The sequence below is a fragment of the Thunnus albacares genome, chromosome 11 (genome assembly GCF_914725855.1).
Source record: "Thunnus albacares chromosome 11, fThuAlb1.1, whole genome shotgun sequence".
Classification (NCBI taxonomy): Eukaryota; Metazoa; Chordata; class Actinopteri; order Scombriformes; family Scombridae; genus Thunnus; species Thunnus albacares.
In genome coordinates, this window is record NC_058116.1 from 10,321,984 (window position 1) to 10,342,645 (window position 20,662).

Genomic DNA, 20,662 nt, shown 5'->3' on the forward strand with positions numbered 1-20,662 from the left:
AACAACTGAAGGAACTGAACAATATATAATAGTAGTAGTACAAAGTAACTAGTAACAGTTTTTCTTGCCATAATCATTCCTCCTGTTCATACCGGCTTTTAGAAGATCCCTTCATAATGCACTTACAATGTAAGTGATGGGGGACACAAGCCTCTTTCTGTGCAAAAATGTATTTAAAAGTTTATCTGAAGCTAATATGAAGCTTCAACCGTCCAAATTAGTCATATCAAGTAGATATCTTTCAAGGTTACAGTCTTTTTAGTGCCAAAGTTCCTCTTTTTGTTACTATTCTTCCACCGCAGCTCAACAGGGAAACACTGTCTGAGGAAACACTAAGAGGGAATTTGATGCTAAAAAGACTGTAAATGTGGCAGATATCCACTTGATATGACTAATTTAGACTGCTGAAGCCTCTTATAAGCTTCAGATAAAATTTTAAATGCATTCTTACATAAAATGACTGCGTGGCCACACTGTGCATTTTGTCCCCCATCACTTACATTGAAAGTGCATTTGAAAGGGGTCTTTTAACAGCCAGTATGAACAGGGGGAATGATTACAGCGAGAAAACCTATTTCAGTGTTTTGATTTGGGCACCTGACTGTTGTTTTAAGACACACTTGAAAAATTGTGAATGTGTCCTTTTAGTACAATTTCGTGATACCTGTATTTGACTATTTCATTTTTATTCTCCACTACATTTGGAAATATTGTATTTTTTCCTCCACTACATATATTTAACAATTATAGTTACTTGCAGATTAAGATTTTAGGTTCAAAACCCATGATCATCTTATAAAATACAGTGCATTGTTATGGAATAAATTACCCAGCAGTATATAAAGCAGTTCAAATGAGCCCATCTTGACCAAATACAACATTTAAGTACTGCTTACTTGTTAATGGATCAATAAAAATGATCAAATAATATAACACTGACAGGGCCAATTCTGTATAATGAGTATTAATACTTTTATTGAAGTAAAATCATAAAATCAGGACTTGTGATGGAGTATTTTGGAGCATTAGTGTTGCTATTTTTCCATATCAAAGGATCTGAATACTTTTTCTACCACTGTGCATCACTGAGTCAATCCTATTCAGTGAATCTTATGGTGTTCACATATTTTTGAGACTATGTCAGAGAGGTGATGGTTTCACTAAATGGTATTTTTTGGTGCTGTGGTTTAAGCAGGACTATTCCTCCCGATTCCTCCCGTATAAGATCTGGAGGATTTGGCTCAGGCTCTCATCCAGGTGCGTGTCACCTCCTACCTGGACTGCTGCAACCTTCTCTCTGCAGGAGCCCTCGCTTCTGCCACCAGACCTCTGCAGCTAATCTCGAATGCTGCTACATAAAAACCCACCTTTTCATACTACATATCAACAATCCATACTAGTGCTTCTCATTTCCTAAAGCAAAGAAAATCTCCAAACACTTTAATGTAGCACTGAACAAGGTTGTAGTTTGTTTGTTTGGAAAGGATGTGCTTTGATGATTAAAAGCACTTATTACAAGTCACTTTGGACAAAAGCCTTTGCCAAATGAATATAATGTAATTGATGGCATTATACTCTAATGCATTTTTCCTGTTATTTCTTCACTCCAAAAAGAGCACTTTGCAGTATAGTGCAATCTACTAAAGCAACAGCAGCTACGTATGGAGTGAAAGCCACCGCTTAGTTTCACCCACACCTCTCTGGCAAAGTCTCAAGCACAAAAATTGAACCTCATAACCTTCACAAACATAACTTCAAATTAAATTGCATTTATTTGTACAGGTGTTGGTGGTATTGAGTCCACACCCTGAGGATTCGAGGAAGAGATTATGATAAACCTTTCAATAGTTTCCTTATCTTCAGAATAACCTAGTTAAGAAATAACCTACTTGGATCAATTGTAGCTTGTTGTCGTATCAAAGCTGACGTACGTATGTTTGGATCAGATTAGTTGGAGAACCGGTGCTGTCTCTGGTGAACATGTTAATGTGAGAAGTTGTTGCTCTGCGTGCCAGCAGCATTAAGCTCCAGGTTATCATCTTCTCTCTTGGCCTAACTATATCAGAGGAAGAATGCTGCAGCAATGTCGTCTCGCTTAGAGCCCAATTCTCTCCTTCACTGACAAGCAATAGCTCATAATTGCCAGCATCAATCACGCCGTCCCGTATGCTGTCTGACTAACCTAGATACAGATGGGCCACGTTGACCAAGACTACTATCCGAGTATGAGTTTGTTATCGCACTCCAAGTAAAAATTAAAGACAAAATATTCTTGCATTCATCCATTTTTTTCCAACCTCCTATCCTGTTCACGATTCAAAATATTCATACATTCTTTTAATCAGTATTTCAGTCTCTGTTTGTTAATAAACACAGAAGGTAATGCATCTGAGTCCTCAGTGCTGCTGACATGCCTGCTACATCTTTGTGTCTTTGTCAGTTGAGCAACACTTTTCTCAGATTTAAGTCATGATTCAATTGTTTTTTTGCTCCCATAAGAGTATATCATGTTCCGAAATCTGGACCGAAGTGTTCAAGATCAGATGAAATGATTAGTCGAGTAGTAGGCTAACTATTTGGATAATCAATCAATCAATCGATGGTTTTAGTCATTTTTCAAGCAAAATTAGCTAATATTTCCTACTTTTAGCTAGTCAATTGTGAGGTTTTGCTGCTTTTATTGGTCTTATGTGATGATAAAGTGAATATCTTTGGGTTTTGGACAATTAGCTAGAAAACAAGCAATTTGATGACATCACACTGAGCTTTTGGAAATTGTGATGGGGATTTTTTTTTTAATTTTACTATTTTCTGACATTTTATAGATTACTTGAGAATATAATTGGCAGATGAATCTACAATAAATAATTGATAGTTGGTCATTCAAAGTCTACAGTCAGGTCTTATTTAGTATTTTGTCAATTTTTCTTGTATTTGGTAGAGTTGGGAATACAAACATTACCCATGTTAACCAACATATAAATATTTGTGTGACTTATATATCATGAAAAGAAAAAAACGATCCCAAAAATAACATAATAAACTTCTCAAAAAAGAAAGCTCGCTTCTGCCCTATTTGTGGAACATTTTGTAGAAAAATGCAAAGAGTCTGAACCCTTTTTAACACTCCCACGGTTCCTTGCAGGGTGCCATCATTCAAATTTAATTAAAACAGTAACAAACCAGTCAAAGACCTCAGAGAAAACACATCTTCAGTGTCCCTGTTAGTGAGTCAAGTGTTTTCTGAGCAGATGAAAACTAATGCTGCTAAAAAAAAACCAACGACAACTATTTACTATATACAATTTGACATCCACTCTCGATACATTTAATTAGAAGCTTTCCTGGCTTTTTTGGCAGTAGATGTTTTCTATATAGGGCAACACATGACATAGCAGTGTTTTTGCAGAGGTTATCAGACTCATCGAAGGTAGGGCTTTGTCACTGTGTGTCAGTGTGTGTGAAAAATCACAGGAGCAATGTCGCACAACTGATTGTGCAGACGTGCCTTACTCTATTTTGAATGTAAAACTACTGCAGGCCCCTAGTTCCTCCAGAAGCTCACAGGACTGACTCACACATCTTTCATTCTCTTCATTCCTTGGTTCTTCTCTTTACTGTCTTGTTTCTCTCGGAGTAGCTCTCAGCTCACTTTCAGTTCGTGGCTTTGCACAAAGTATGTTGAATATCTGGCACTATCACTAACCCATCTGCTTATCTGTGATTTATTTCACTCAGCTGTCATTTAACACCCTCTGTGTTTTATAACATGTTAAATAGGTCAAATGTGTGTAGAGGTGACATTGATACACCGTACGTGTCTTAGGTGCTTGTTGCTATGTTGTAAACATTTATATATCTGATGCTCTGGTTGCTTGAAGCGATTGCAAAATCCCATTTTATTGTATTTCCTCGTAGTCGCACACATGCTTGCACTCACGTACGTAAACACGCAAAAGAGACACTTGAACAAATAACAGTCTTCTCAACCCAGTAATTTCTAAGGTTATGATTATAATGATGACAATGCACTATTTGTGATGCACATTTCAACCAATTTGCACAGTGCCTTACTCAAAACAAAAACACTACATAGAGTATTTCTAAGTCAACAAATACGTTAATACATTGGTTTTTTTTTATTATTTACAGATATTAGCCTCACAGTAATTAATTGTTTCTGATTTACAGGTGGTGATATTAACAGTAAAGCGAGCCACGGGGACCTTCTCCCTAGTAGGATGGTGAATATTTCTTCAAATGATCTCTTTCTCATCTGATTATTTGTCTTGAATCCCTGACTTTTATTTTACACCAGACTGTTCTTAAATATGATTTAGTGATACACTGAGATTGACACATTAGATTCTCGGCTAAGCTCTATCTTTAATGAGATATGATAACTGGGTATAACCATTACTAAAATGTGACATCAACAGTCGCATAAAACATCTGTTAACAGGTCTTTGACGTTTTTTTTCACAAGTGAAAGTGTAATAGATCTATGATGGAGGTTAACTATAACATTAACCTGTACAATCTAATGCAACACATTGCAGTAACCCTGTAATAAATACTATTATTATGAAACTTATAATATCCAGCTGTTGTTGAGGCTGTTTTCTAATGAAACTAAATGATTTATCTCAAAATGTCTCAATCGCAAGTCCACAGCCACAGATAATAAATGACTTAACATAAAATTTGTATGTTGGGACCCCAGTTTCTTCTGGAAAACATCTGTTTGCTTTGTTAACTACAAGCCGCTGGAGCCATTGTTTCAATAGTCAGTTGTATTTTTGGAACATCTAGAAGTCATTGCCTCAACATTTTGCCCCAGTGTTGCTGAGCAGGTCTCTGGCAGGTTTTCTGACAAAGATGAAGGTTTTATTGGTTTCTGTCTAAACACGCGTTTAATGGTCAGTGGTCTTGCTACAAGCAAAAGAATATCAGCAGGTGGAGTTAAGATTATCAGAGAGATGGTGTAGATAAGTGTTTGAGTTGTTATGATGCATTTATGTGCACCAGAGACCGTACATCAGTGCTCAAATTGTTTCCCATATAATAATTAACATGCAACATCTCACTGTTTTTTTTCTCTCTCTACAGCATTTTCATGCTGTTTGTGATCTGGCTGCTTCGCAGGTATCACTCTTTGGCTCAGGTAAATTTACGCTACAATGCACAGTATGTTGTGACTCCTTTTCTTTTTTTTGCATTTCTGTTTGCTTCGTTGCCACAGGAAATATGTTCAATTAGCCATGGCAAATCTTGGCATAATTGAACCCAGTTAAAACGCACAGATTAATCAATTGCGGAGTTAATTGACTCATGGTTATTCTGTGATAATGACTGCCGTCTTGTGCTTTTTCTCCCTCTCAAAATGAAGAGGTTTGCGCTATACTTAAGGTCTGGATATACGCTAAATAATATTGATTACATTTTTCTCTCCACTTTTTTTTTTCCGCGTTGACCTATTTAGGGTTTTATTTTTCAGCGTTTGTTTGAGTGTGCTGCTTGAGAGCCAGTTTTTGTTTTTGAAGCCGGTCCAGCAGGTCTGTCAGGTTGAGCAGCGCACCAAGTTATCCTCCTAATCTGAAGTAAATGACAGCTTAACGTGGGGCTCTCATGGATCCTATTACCACTGGACCAGGTCGCAGAGAGTGGCCTCACCTCCTCCTCCTCCTCTTCCTCCTCCTCCTCCTCTCCTCCTCCTCTCACACCACATAAACCATCTCCTCACCTCCATCCCCTTGCAAAGGTTATCCGTCAGTCAATAGTCTTTAGTGCTCTCTGGCCCTCCTGCGCTCTTTTTCTGTCTCCACCTCCTCCCCTTCTCCTCTTCCTGCAGTCTTGGCAGAGTCATTTTTGGACACAAAAATTCTGTAGTGCACAGACTATTGATTCATTTCATCAAAAAACATAATGAGTTCAGTCTCATATAGAGGGAATCCTCTGTGATATTCTCATGCAGTTGTCGCCTGGGAAGTCGTATGCCAACCTGTCAGCCACATCAGTGATCATTTGATCTATGCACTGGTATATTTACTGGGGGTGTTTTGCTATAGAATCTCTCTTCATGTCTTTGTCTCATTTTCTCCGTACAGAAGATGATTCTCAGCCTGACTGTAGCTGCCTTCTTCGACAGCGTAGCATATGTCATGGTGAGTTACTCTTGTCTGTTTCACTAAACACACACATAATTGCTTCTTTGGGTTTTGTTGGTGTGAAAATGTTTCCCCGTGCTGTTCTTCCTTCCCTCTACCAGGGCGAGTCCCATCCAGAGGGATCTCTTTGTGACTTCCAGGCCTGGTGGCTAACGTACTTTGGTAAGACAAAAAAACTCAGTTAATTGCTCACTGGCACACTTTTAACAATGGGGACGAGTGAGTCAGCAAAGAAAGCAGAGATCCAGCAAAGACATCTGCTGAAGGACTCATATATCACCACAGAAAATACTTTATCATGTCATTTTTTGCCTGGAGAACAAAATGTGCCTTGACACTGATTGCTCCAGCTTATAGCAGTTGGAAATGCAATGTGCAGAGCTGTTTCTAAAGGAGATGCAGTGAGCTTTTAAAAGCGACAAACTGCTATTTTTACATGAGTAATTGTTAAGTCACTGTTATTGGTCAAAAAGCCGACCAAAACCTGGCAGATGCTTATACGATATACAAAAAAACCCAACAACTGCACAGTTTTCTTAACAGCTTTCAAAACTTAATCCTATTTTTCTAACCATAACTTACCGTCTAGTATATCTATCTATATCTATTTTTATATACTTTTTATATGTTTATTCTCTCATATGGTATCGCTACAATTTTTAGAGGCCTATACTCCTTGCATTTATTTTGCTGACTCAGTCTGTACATTCTCTTCAGACGTTGTCAAAATAAAAGGGCGTCATTAGGATATACACTAGTTGTCAAGACCAGTAATGCATTAGTTAAACCTGCAGATCATTGAACAGTATTCACACACCCATACTAAGAGCGCCACACCCATGATGATGGTGTAACACTTGAGAGTCCAACACTATGCTGTGAAGTTATTGGCCAATCACAGCCGTTCAGTTTGCCACCTCCAAAGGCGACACCTCGGTGTTTCATCACCCTTTAAATGTTGAATATCCACCTCCTGTATGAGGAGATGCTTTTCCTCCAATCACAATACAGAATTTCATTTGGGTTAAACGGTGACATTTATAGTTTCTCATTTAAGGAGAGTGAGAGGATTTTTTTTTTTCCTCTCTTGTTTTTACACTCTCGGTTTTATTTGCATTGACGACATTTGTTGCAATTACCTTTAGCCTTGATTAGCATTAGGATTCTTAGTTGGGGCTTGACGCTAATACGACACTTCACCACACACACACACACACACGCACACACACTCAGGAGGATACAGGATAATGGGCAGTGAGTTAGTACTGCAGGGTTTGGTGTGTGTCACCTCGGTTTATCATGAGGATCCTCACGCTGAGGGCAAACTACTGTACATAAACACCGGCTGAACAGGCACTTTGTTCTGTTGCGGAGCGCCGAGCCTAGTGGGAGCCGCATAGCGCAGCTCTGCTTTTAACTTCGACCAATAAAATTTAATGAAATGTGTTTGAAATGGAGGAAGATGGTAGGAAGGGGCAGCACGAGGACAGGTGGTGAAGCTGAGACGGGTGTTGACAAGTTAAAGCAAAGCTTCGGCTGCTGTCTGGTAAGGTGCATTGGCAATCCCAATGACAGTGATTTATTGTGATAATGACATAGACAGCCAGCCTCCTTCTTTCTTAGTCACTGCACACTATTCCCAATGGTTCCCTGAGTGTAAGAATTGTGTCTGTATATTTATGTGTGTGTGTGTGTGTGTGTGTGTGTGTGTGTGTGTGTGTGTGTGTGCGTGTGCATGCATGTGTATGGGGTTTTGTTTTGTGAAACTGAGTAAGCTGAGTATGTGGCTCAGGGAATCCATCATTGTGACGACCGGCCCTGCCTGTCCTGTCAACAGAAACACACACACAGACACACACAAAGGAAGAGGGCTGAAATCGAGGCCAGAAAAAGGAAAGTGAGCTTTCTAAACTCTCTTCCTTGTCTCTGTAAAATACATTCATTTTTTCCCCTCTACTGACTGCGCCTTCCTTTTCCCTTTCTTCATTCCTTTTTTTTTTTTTTTTGTATTTTCAGTGTCTTTACACTCGCTCTGATCCACCCCGTTCAAGCCTACCCCCACCCATGTACCCCGCTCGCTTCCTCCTCTTCTCTCGCCTCCCACTCCTACTTTATCTCCCTTCTGCTTTTCCACAGTTCATCATTATCTCTCTCTGAGCTCCCCCTTCTCATCCATCACCCTAAGCCACAGGTTTCCCTCATATTACTGCAGAATGGGCATTCATTTATCAAAAAGTGAAATACATGCACACACACACACACACACACACACACATGGTTTGAACACACAGTAGCAGGTGCATGTTGTGTGCCAGGGAGCTGCGCTGTAATTTGACCTTGTTGTTTTTCTGTGTGTCTCCGCAGACTGGAGTGCCTTGGCCTGGGTTTGCCTCATCACACTGAACCTGTACCTCAACCTGGTCAGAGAAATAAGCACAAAAAGATATGAAATGTGAGTAGGAGGCTGTTCGTCCCTCATGTGCACAAACAGGTCATTCTTTGTCTATATATTGGCCTCTGTGTCTTCCTTTCAGGTGTGTTTGTCTTATTTTTTTTGCGGCCGCTTCCCTACGAGTGTTCGTTTATGTGTGTGTGTTCGGTCTGCTAGTGCATGTGTCCCTCCGCTGAGCATTGACAGCCCACTCCTCCTCCTCCTCCTTTTCCTCCTTTTCTGTTCCAGCCAGCCGACGCTCTAATTGAAAAGGGAGTGAGTGTCAGCCGTTAAGTGTGTGTTTGTGCGTGCGCGTGCATGCGCACCCATCTTCACGCTTTGTGGCTCTATGTTTCTGTCGCTCAAACTCCCATGAGCACTCTCCACAGTGCGAGTGTGAATTTGCCTGTATGTGTGTGTATGTGTGTGTGTGAGATTTCTCATTTTCCGTGCCTAACGTGGAGCTTTGTGACACAAACACACTCAGAAAAACCAAGTATGCACACTGTGGGCGGGAAAAGAAAGAAGCAGCTTTAACAAGTTAGCGGCAACTCTGTTTGCGAAGTCAAGTCAGTTATTCATGGTTGTATGCTGTAGGTGTGCACACCCCTCCTACCCTTCTGTGTGTGAGGGGTTGGGCTGGTAAAGAGAGGGGGCCCCCCCCTCCCCTGCTGCCCCCCCATGGGAGTTTCCCTGCATTGATTAGCAATAAGCCAGATGATATAATGGCGGTATAACTCAGAGGAAGACAGCTTTATGGGCACAGGGAAAGGGCCTGCTTGGGGGCCAAAATTACGCTTCAGAGCCTTATCAGCTGCACACCACTCATGGGTCCACGGGGACCAACATGAGAGAGGGACATGTCTGTGTTTTTTTGCATGTGGCCGGTCACACATGATGTGAAGGGAAAAAAACCCAGCCAGGCTTAATAGGTTAGAGTGAAGTGAAGCCAGAGCGTCAGGAGGCTTGACAGTACATAGATAAGCTGTATGTATTTAGGTGGGCAGGTATGTGGCTTTGCATGCATGCACAATTACCCCTCAGCTCTCAAACCCAACGTCCAACCCTCTCTCTCTCTCTCTCTCTCTCTCTCTCTCTCTCTCTTTCTCTTTTCCTCTCTCTCTCTCTCTCTCTCTCTCTCCCTCACACACACACACGCAATGGCACTGTGATGGTTTATGAATGAACAAATCGCCAGAGGCGATGGAGAACGGAGGCTGGATGATCTAAGACTGATTGAAGTGGATGCAAGAGAGGATAGGGAGTGTGTCTGTCTGTCTGTGTATGTGTGTGTGTATGTGTGTGTGTCTGTGTGTGTGTGTGCGCGCATGCGTGTTTATGTGTGTTTGAGGGATAGATTCAGGCTTACTGAATCCGTTGTGCGCTGAGGGCAGAGAGATATCGGTGAAGCTGAAGACAGAGGGGAAAAAAGAAGTGGTGTAAGGCAGCGAGAAATGAGATCGAGCCTCGAGAGAGATTTCTATATGAGCTCGCATGTGCGTGTCGACACGTGTGGGTGTGCGTGCAGGTGTGTGAAATGCAGAGCGTGTTGCGGTCCTGCTGTGCCTCATTAAGCCCATGTTGCGCTCTGCTCTGGACCTCGTCATCTCCCTCTCAAAGCGCTGCGAGAGTGTGGTGTGTGCGCTGCCGCTGCTGCGTGTCTGTGGGTCTGCGAGCTCTCGACATTGATTTCCTGACAAGCCCCCCTCCACCAATCGTCACGCCAGGGAATGGCAGCACTGATTTCACCATTTGTATCTCTCCTCCCACTGACATACACTCTCTCTCTTTCTCTTATTCTCTCTCTCTCTCTCTCCCCCTCCCTCCCTTGCTTTCTCTTCTCCTTTAATCGCTCAGTTGCTTGATTTTTTTCTCTTTTTTTTTTTGTGCTTCCACCATTTCCTTCTTCTCCCTTTTGTCCCTTGTTTTCCCTTTTTCCCTCACGCTCCCTCTTGTGTTCGATCTAAACACACACTCTCTCTTTTGCTCTCTGAATCTATACATATCCTATGTCTCTCTCCCACCCACCACTCTGTTCTATTTAAACCACCAGCCATCTCTCTCTTTCTCCACCGCCTCCCACACACTCACACTGCTGTCCATCAGACAGGGGCAGAGGCGAGGAATACAGTGTGCCCCGGTGAAATAGAATGAGAGTGTGTGTGATGTGTGTGTGTGTGTGTGTGTGTGTGTGTGTGTGTGTGTGTGTGGCGCGGGACTAGAAAACGATAGAGTGTGTGTCAGCCGTGTCGCCTCTGCTCGATTGACCGCACTTGGAAGAAGTCAGGGCAGGACTTCCACTCTATTGACCGGGCGACACTGTTCGCTCTATAAAGTATCGACGCCCACACCCAAAGACACTGGAACGCACACACCTCATCTGTCTAACACACACTCACGGCCATGTTTAGTGATTGAGATTTTTTTTTTTTTAGACGGCTGTCAACGATCTTTTCCTTTTTCAGTGAAAGGCAATATTACCCCTTAAACTTTCATAAACTATAAAAGTAGCCTGTTTTATACAATAAAGCTCATAAACATAGATTTTTCCCTCACAATTTACCCAGTTTAGTCCTGAAATGTATTTGTTGCTAGAACCCGCTGAGTGAGAATCCACATCCTGTTTGTGGTTTTGATGCAGACCACTCTTCTGCAAATCATATTTTCCACAACAGTGGGGGTAATTATGGTTTCTATTACCTTGAGTATTGGCAGTCTGGCTGTATAGGCATTTGTCTGCACCTGAAAAATGACCCAGATGTGAATGCCAACAAAAGGATGAACTGAAGAGGAAAAGGATTAATTTCGTTATTGGGTTTGTTTTTTTTCTCAGGGGCAAAGCTCCCCAGTCTTGCTGCTCATAATGAAATAAACGTCTCCCTTTTTATCAGGTTGTACCATGTGATGGCGTGGGGGGTTCCTCTGGTCATGTCCTCGTTGCCGCTACTCAAGGGATACTACGGCCCCGCAGGAGCCTGGTGGTGAGTACAGCCAAACATCCGGCTACATCGCGGCTTCTTTGTTTTGTCAGCCAGCGACAGCGCATTTTCTGTTAAATGTCTTTCCTTTCAAGGAGGGCCACAGCTCTGGCCTCATTCCAGCTCCAGACAGACTCCTTCCCTCATAAGATTTTATGTGATAAAAATTGGCAATTATCAGAACATCTTTGAACAGTAAAACGCCCACTCAGACTCTAGCTCTTGGTGGTGAATAGGGAAAGCATTATTTGTTTGGAGGGTAGTTAAGGGGTTGAGGAAAGGGGGAAGAGGCCGAGGAGAGGAGGCGGTGGAATGAGAATTGGGACAGAGCCTTAATCTCCGGGCTCGGCTCTCTCTTTCCACTCTCGGCTTATTAATAGCTACAGCTGCACAGCTTTCCCGCTCCGCAGTCACACAAGTCTCTATTCCGCTCACGCTCTCCCTTTCCTTTGTAACCCCCCCATCGCTCTCTCTCTCTCTCTCTCTCTCTTTCTCTCTCTCTCTCTCTCTCTTCCTCCAGCTGGATCACAGACGATCACGTAGCCTGGAGATTTGGGATGTAAGTAGACCCTTTCAGTGCCGCCATCAAAGCTTCCCCCACTGGGGGAGATGGGGAGGAGGAGGGGGGTGGGGGGTGGGGTGGGGGCGAGGGCTGTCACTGCGGGGAAATGTGAAGGGTTGCATGTCAGGGGAGCCTGCAGGGTTTTTTCCCTCTTGGTGTGAGGCCAAGATGTGTGTGCGTTTGTGTGTGTGTGTGTGTGTGTGTGTGTGTGTGTGCGCATTTGTGGATGTGCATGTGTCTGCCTCTGCCTTGTCAGATTTAGGGGAGTTGCTACACTGTGTATTTAAGTGTTTAGGACGGCTATGAAGGATTATGCCTGTCTACTGCTTTCTGCAACTGGCCCTAAGTCTGCAAGGGCTCTGCCAATCCCCCGACGCAGACACTTAAACACACACTCACACACGCACATGCACACAACAACACTTCGCTATGAGCCAAGGTAATCGTGTTGCTGCTCGCAGCATCAGCAGGGAATCAATCTTTCTAAACAAATAAGCACACACACACACACACACACACACAGACTCACACAGACAAACACTCACACATACACATGCAGAACAACACATAGCTATCAGCTGTGCTAAACGAGCCTGTGTCTCTTTTATCAGTGCTCCTCTGCTCCCCGGCTCTTTCTACTTTTCCACGCTGTCGTGGCCCAGGGGGACGAGCCGCTCAGAGGATCAGGGAATCTTCATTAGCTCTAATTACATCAAACCAGATGAGAGATTAGGGGCCAAGGCAGCACCCGTCAAGGATAAAACACATACACTCAAACACGCACACTCTGCCGACAGCTTGCAGGGAAAAGGCGCAGGAGGTCAGAGGTTGCTGTATTGAAGGTGAAAAGTGGAAATTGTGGGAGGGGAGGCATACGGGGTACAGTTAGAGAGACCGGGAATTACTCAGCAGGAGAAGGAAAGAAGGGCGGCATAGCGGGACGTAAAGGAGAGGAGAGTAAGAGAAATATATTGCCCTCGTCTCTGCCCACGCCCCGTAGTGTGTCTTCATCAGAGTTCAGCGAAGCGCGCAGACAGGACAGAGGAGGCGGGGGAGGCTTGGAGGGCTGTGTGAAAGGGGATGAAAGAGGAAGGAGAGTGAAAAGCAGAGGGCCGTGTGACGGAGGTGCAGAATTTCAAGGGTTGAGTCAGCAATTGGAAGCACTCGAGCTTAGCTGAGTCACCACTCTTAGAGGTCCCCATCGGTTTGTATCACTGGCACTGGTCAGGCATAGCACTGAGAAAATTATGTTCACAAATGAAAAATTATGATCACCAGGGTATTTTTAGCCTCAGTAGCTGTGGTAGGGTAGGGATGGCAGCGTCAGTCGATCCACCACTTTGGTCCCTGGTGAAATATCTCAACAATAACTGGATGGATTATCACAAAACAGCATTATACTAAACATTCATGGCCCCCCAGAAAGACCTAAAATCTCCTGACTTTTCCTCTAGCACCAATGGAAGGCCAAAGTGTTCACTTATCCTGTGAAATATCGCTACATCTACTAGATGGATAGGCACCAAATTGTGTCCAGACATTCAAACAAATGCATTTCCTCCAGCATCACCGTGAGGTTGACATTTGTGGTTTTGGGTGAAATCTCTCGACAACTGTTGGATGGATTGTCGTGAGATTTTGCACACGCATTCATGCTCCCCTCAGGATGAACTGAAATAACTTTGGTGATCCCCATCTTTGAATCTAGCATCAAATCTACAAAACTGATGACATTAATTAGCAAGTATTAGCATGCTAGCAAGGCACTAAGATGGCAAACGATGCAAACGTTATCAGCATCGTCAGTACGAGCATATTAGCATGTAGCTCAAAGCGCAGCACAGCCTCACACTGCTGCTAACATGTCTGTGGACTCTTTTTAGCTTTTATTAAATTTTTTCTGATTTTATGCATCTGGCAACCCAACCTTTACGCTACACACACACCCTGCTCCTTTCCTCTCTTTCTGTCTCTCAGTTTGTCTGGGGCCTGGGTAAGTGGTTGAACAGGTAGATCGTGATCTTTCCTTCGGCAGTTGGATCTTGTGGGTCAAAGTTGACGGCTGCAGTCGAGCACTAACCACCACAGACGGGTCCCCACTGCGCTCTCATCTTCTACTGAGCACTTCAATTAAGGCCTCTTTCATCCATGTCTCACCCTTCACTTCAGAGCAGCACTGGAGGGAAAGCCAGGCTGAGGCCGAATGATTGAATCTGTGTGCGTCTGTGATGATCTTTCTCCAAGTTTCAAGCTTTCTTCCAGCGCTCACTGTAGTCGTTTCCTCCGACTCTCAAAACCCCCTCTGTGGTTATCCATCTGGCTAGCCATCCTTCCCTAGTTGATCTATTGGCTGCAGCCTCTTTCTGCTATTCCTTTCATTCTCACTATGACCTTATCCCTCTCCCAGTCTTTTAATCACCTTGCGCTTCTTTGTAATTTCTGCTCTTTCTGTTCCTGACCCACAATCCTCCGTCATCCATCCACCCTTCTCTCCTCACCTTTATTCTTGTTCTCACCTTTATCATCGCCTGCCCACTCAGACTCCTCTCTCTCCCTGCCTCTATTTCATTCTCTCTCTCTCATTCTTTCCCTCCCGTCTCTCTCTTGCTCTCGCTCTTGCTCTCTCTGCGGGTAGTGCTCAGCTATAGAGCACAGCGGACTCTAATGGCAGATCATTATCATGCTAATTAGAGCACTTTGTAGCTGCCGCCCGTCATTCTCTCCTCCTCGCAGCCCCCCACGCTATCGTTAAAAAGGCCACCCCCTCCCTTTCCCCCTCTCCACCGCCTGCCCAACCCCCCACCCCATCTCTCCATCATTAACGGGACGTGCGCTGGCGTAATTGGGCGCTGTTTATTCCGGAGAACGGGTTATTAAATCACATCGAGGTGACGCTCGCGCAGGTCTCCCCTGAAACACTTTCATCATTGTCCCATGCCATTATTGAACTAGTGCGGACGCGCACACACACATGTTCAAAGAGGTTCTGCTTTGTATATTGATGTTTCCTACAAGACATGAAGGAACATGATGTATAAGGCAGCCTTTCTCTCTCCCTGTTTCCTGCTGTGAAACAAACGCCTACGATCCCGGATTTCCCTGCAAATAAAAAGTTTAATTTGATAAAAGTGTCTTTCGACTGGGAGGCTCGGAAGACAAGTGTGGATGAAGGTAAGCTTGGCCGAGGCCTAATATTTGCCTTTGGAGATGTTGCTTAAAGCTGCAGCTTTAGCACATATGCCAAGGATTTCTCATGCACATTGTTAGACATTTATTCCCAACATGTTTTCTGTACTTTGAAACCATGTGTGTCCCTGTATTGATGCATCAGAGACAGATTCAAAAAATTATGCCTTTTCAAAATGCCTTTTAATATTCAAAATTGTATAACTCGGACATTTTTGGTTCATTCCTGTTTTTTTTCTTCTGGGTCATGATCAGGCCTGTAATTATTCTTGATGTTTTGATCTTTGCGATCCGACATGTTTATCACCTAGGTGCGTTTGGCCAGCGCCTCCCTCCCTGTGCCAGGTGCTCAGGAGGACTCGGGGAAGCAGGCTGTTGCACGGCATGGTCGCGACTGCTCAGTCACTGAGGCTGAACAGAGAAGCAGAGGCCAGGAACCTGTCTATCAAAGCAAGACAAAGGCCTGTTTCGTGATTACAGGGAGAGGTTGAAACACCTCCGAGCTTACATCACCTCTCAAGAGGTTGCATAACACAAGGCTGCCATTCCAACAAAGCCATCACCCCCGTTTCCCCCGCTCGTCTCACTCTCTTTCATCCGCTCAGAAATACCTGACATATTATTCTCCCCAGCGCCTCTCTTGATTGTCAACCCTTCATCCCATAGGAATGCCATGCATTTCCGGCGATGTGACTTTGCTGGCATTATCTTTTGTTGTCTGTATACCTCTCTTCTGCCCACTGAAACTATGTGCGGTAAGGACCAGAGGTGCTTAGTCAGGTCTGTTCTACTCCGTGCTGTCTAACACTGTGCGTCCTCTACACATCAGCTATTCAATGTTATACTCTCCAGTGTCCACCAGTGAAACTTTCTAACCTAAATATACTTAAATGTGCAGTTTAGTTCACATTGACCCTCTTAGTGGTCAATGTGACTCTCAAATTGAGGAACTTTTTCCTGTTAAAAGTGAACAGTGAGAGAACGTAAACGACTGAATAACACTGTGAAACATTATCAGAACAAGCATTTTTCCAGCTCTGCACCAAATCATATCTAATAGCAATAACCTTCTCAGATTACGGCCTTGCAGATGACATTTTATTAAATGGGTTTTTTTCTGTGGTCTAATGTCTAATCTATTTGGATGGCCCTGACAGCAAAACATTAGACACCTAGCATGCTATTGATGAACTCCATTAGGATATGTGACCCTATTCATATGGATTACAAATTCAGTTAAATCCTCTTTGGTTTTTTTTTTCTTTTTCATGTGATATTTTCCCCAACAGGATCAACAAGAATGATCTTTTAATAGTTATTCCTTATTTGGAGCTTTCTTACTGCCTGCTCATGTCTGTGCATTGCAGATGGTACGTGCCTCTGTTCAGCCTCATCTTCCTGATGATCTGCTGCTACGCCCGGATCATCTGTGTGGCCAATGACAGGGTAAGTGCTCGATATACATCCGACCTGCTGCAGTAGCCCAAGACGCTGGTAATTTAGCTAAATCCAAAGGCATCGTGACCTTTTAGAAGACTAGCATCAGTGAAAGCTGACATCTCTGAAAGCTCAGGTAGGATTTTGTTTGTGTGTGTTCTTATATTTCTATACCAGGTAGAAATAAACATTCTCACAAAAATAGAAAGTTGAAACAAAATCCACCTAATTAATTTTTTGTGTGTATCTCAGGGTTAAAATAAGATATGGCTGACTGGAAAATGACTCAGTAATCAGTGGAGATCTTCAAAAATGTAGCAATACAAATGTTAAATGCATTAGTGTTGAAATTTTTCCGCCCATGATAATCAATAATCATTCGAACAATACATTTGGTTCTAGGTCTTAGTTTTGGTTATGATAATATTGGAAAACTGGAACATGGGGCTCATCGCTGGCTAAGTCTGGGTCTGCAAAAAATACTCGAGTTTAGACAAGCAGTCAGGTTGTAAACAAGCCAAAAGTTGAGCCAGGTTGTCAAAATGTCCTCATTTGTAGGAAAACCTGTTCGCCCAAGTATAACAAGTACTATATGCGAGGTTGAAGTTCAATAAGGAAGTTGGTCTGCAAACTGCAATTCAAGACAGTTTGGGTCTGTTCATCTTTCTTTTCTTTACCCTTAAGTTTGCTAACCAGAGGGTTTGTTTAAAACTTGTGGGTTGATCTGACTGTTTTTTTTGTTTGTTTGTTTGTTTGATTTTAGCAAACTTTCTGTGTTCAGAGATCTTGGCAATAGACCTGTTTTTCACAGCAGACATTTTGACACGTTAAAGCAGGAAAACAGATGGAACTGATAACAATAACAATGGTATAGTGCGTGATGGTTCACGGTTTCCTTTGACACTTGAATGCACCTGTGCCTTTCCTGCTATGATAAGTCAAAATGTCTGCTGTGAAGAAGTTGTTAACTTGGAGTGCAGTACAGTCGTCTTATTGTCAACAAAACTACAACAATGCTGTTGCAATAAACTGAATTATTCCTTACAGCTACTAATTATTCAGATCTCATAACATTTTGTGTGCAGAAAGTAAATGTTTTTGTGTTTAATGGGTTTTATGTCATGCTACTGGAAGGAGAAAAAGTATATATAGTGGCTTTAACTCTTTATCGTGCACATCGTTCACTTGCTCCGGCTGCTCAAATGTGAGGATTTTCTTATTTTCCATGTTTTATATGATAAAATGATTACCTTTGCTTTTTGGTCGGACAAAACAAGCTGTTTAAGGAAGTCACCGCAGCCTCTTTGCACTTGTGTGACAGCCACTATCTTTCAACGTTTAATCAACCAATAAATTGATTAACCGCTCCCCTCCCTGTTGGCTCACACAGCTCTGTGTGGTTTTCCATTGCAAGGGTGCAGTCGAAGCCCCGAGGCAGCATTCCACAAAGTTCGCATAGCTGCCATTCCCCTGATCTGACAACAACACACACACACAACAGCTGTAGCGCCGGTGAAAAAGGCACCGACAGACTTGCGTTACAACAACATGTGTGTGGGTTTCTGATGCAATTCATCAAATACAGAAAGAGAGTAAGGGAGAATCTAGCTAAAACCTCGTCAGATTCACGATGAACTGTCATTCGTGATGTTAGAATTCTTTGTTTGGGTGGCAGAGCGAGCGAGGGGACAGTGAGACAGATTTTGCAGATAGCCGACAACATTAGAGACAGACAGCAGGTAGCTTTAGGGCAGGGAGACTACAAAAAAAAAGAGACTACACCGCTCTTTATCATGGATGTGATAAAGAGAATGAATTAACGTAGCCGGTTTGCAACCTGCATCTCATAACTCATTCAGCTCACACTATTCAGCTGTCTCTCCCTCTTCCTCCTGTCTCTCTCTGTACTGTATCTCTATTTTCCACCTTATTTTCCCTCTCCTCCCTTTTTTTTTCCTTTCCGCCTCCATCTGCCTCTTTCTGTCTCTGTTCCCCCTCATTTTCCCTTTTCCCCCTCTCTTCTCCTCTCTCCCCCCTTCACTCTGCCGTTTTGCTTTCTCTATCATATTTATGAAGAGCTCAAGCCTTATCTCTTTTCAGCTGCAGGCTGTCTCACTTGAAAGAATTTCAAAAGCTTTGAAAGCAGGGTAGGTGGCGACGCAACGGATAAAGGGATAAAGACGAGGAGCCTGAAAAAAAAAAAAGGGGGAGAGCGAAGAGAGGTGGGATGTTAGCTGGACGGAGAAGTTTCTCTAGTTTTCAGACGGCAGACGAGGGAGAGAAGGAGTGTGGAGCTCATTAGTTTACCAAGTCCTGAGTAATTTACACCGGGATTATATAGAAAAACATCGACATATTCTGAATGACTGTGTGAGCTTGTCCTAACTAGAGGGATTTGAAAGCTAATGAGTCATTATCAGGCCAGACAGAGAGGTCTGACAGTGTGGTGAAGTGTTTGTTTTATGGATGTGATTTTTACATGCCCACTCTTTCCCTCCTAAGTCCCAACACTTAACTCTCTGATTTTGCTTACTTTTTTGGTGGCGTAGCTTAAGAGAGATTGCAGCAGAAGTCGGGTACGCATGCCAGAGACCTGGACCAAGCCTAAAGATATTCCCACTTATTATCAGTGTTTGTTGATTTTGATGGATAGTGATGCTCAGCTGAACAGCGAAGGGCTGCACAAACAGGCCACGGTCACACATAGATTTACAATGACAATCAAATCAGCGCCCAGAAACCATGGCAACATTGAGTTAATAAATAGCTGAACAGAGGAGTTGTTAGTGCGTATCGCTCTTTGCGTGTATATGTGTGCGTGTGTGTGTATGTGTGTGTGTGTCACACTGGGCCTCCAGAGATTCATCTCTGATGTCTTGGGTTACATAAACCTTCTGACTTCCTACAGCCCCTACACGTATCCCACCATTACAAATCCCAGTCCTGTGCTCGGGTATGTGCGTGCGTGTGTGTGTGTGTGTGTGTGCGCTTATGTGCGTCTGTTGACATTTTCCCTGCATTCCCCCGAGAGAGGAGACAGAGGAAGAGCGAAAAAGTATTCCCACGTTCTCTCTGGAGATCTCAAATCTGCCATGTTTGCTCCATTTTTTCCTCTTTCTTTAACACGTCTTCAAAAAGTCGTCTTAAGTTTCTCTACTCCTGTTGCTTTTTCTTCTCCTTCCTCATGTCATATCGTGTGCACCGAAGCTGATCAGTTCCCGCTTTTTGTGAGATGCTGGGAGCCAATGTGATATTTGTTCCAGCTTGTCAGTGCAAGCACAGACCTCACACCTCTCTCGGAAAAATCAAATGGTTGAAATTATATCATTACACTGCTTTTTTTGTCCAAAGTAAGTGCTCAGACCTTTTCTTCCCATTTTTTTTGTCTTTTCTGCACAGATGCAGTCATGGTTGGGAACTTTCAACCCTGAGAGAGAGAGACGAAAGGTAATGGCCTGTCTGACCATCACATTTCTCAACACACACACACACACACACACACACATACACACACACACAAGGAGCGTGGGGATTAGAGTGTGTGCAGGATTAGCTCCTGCAGTCACGCTGGGCAGGTGTCAAAAACCACAGGGATTGATTTGACCTCTTGATTGTCTTTCATGTGTATGTGCTTGTGCATGTATATGAATGCGAGTGTGCACGTATACATGCGTGTAAATTCGGGAGCCGCTGTGCTTCTCTGTGACCTCTCTGAATTAGCAGGGGAGCGAAGAGGAAAAATTAGAGCTGCATGTGAATAATTTTCATTCCTAGAGAAGACAGATTGAGAAACAGGACACAGGGGGTAGAGAAATAGAGGAATGGAGGAAGAGAAGATTATTTGGTGAGAAAATTAGCGGCTTCTGTTTGCAAATGTGGTGTTTTTTTTTCCTTTCTTTGC

At 43.2% G+C, this 20,662-nt stretch overlaps 1 protein-coding gene across 1 annotated transcript in view; it reads left to right on the top strand.

Annotated features, from left to right (window-relative positions):
• si:dkey-100n23.5 (cyclic AMP receptor-like protein A) overlaps nt 1-20,662 on the top strand; it is a 52,179-nt gene that overhangs the window by 787 nt on the left and 30,730 nt on the right. The window contains exons 2-10 of the mRNA XM_044366416.1: nt 4,192-4,244; nt 5,110-5,164; nt 6,108-6,164; nt 6,269-6,329; nt 8,532-8,619; nt 11,490-11,579; nt 12,097-12,135; nt 16,692-16,770; nt 20,161-20,208. Of these exons, the coding sequence (XP_044222351.1) occupies nt 4,192-4,244; nt 5,110-5,164; nt 6,108-6,164; nt 6,269-6,329; nt 8,532-8,619; nt 11,490-11,579; nt 12,097-12,135; nt 16,692-16,770; nt 20,161-20,208 (570 nt within the window). The remainder of the gene's footprint in view (nt 1-4,191; nt 4,245-5,109; nt 5,165-6,107; nt 6,165-6,268; nt 6,330-8,531; nt 8,620-11,489; nt 11,580-12,096; nt 12,136-16,691; nt 16,771-20,160; nt 20,209-20,662) is intronic.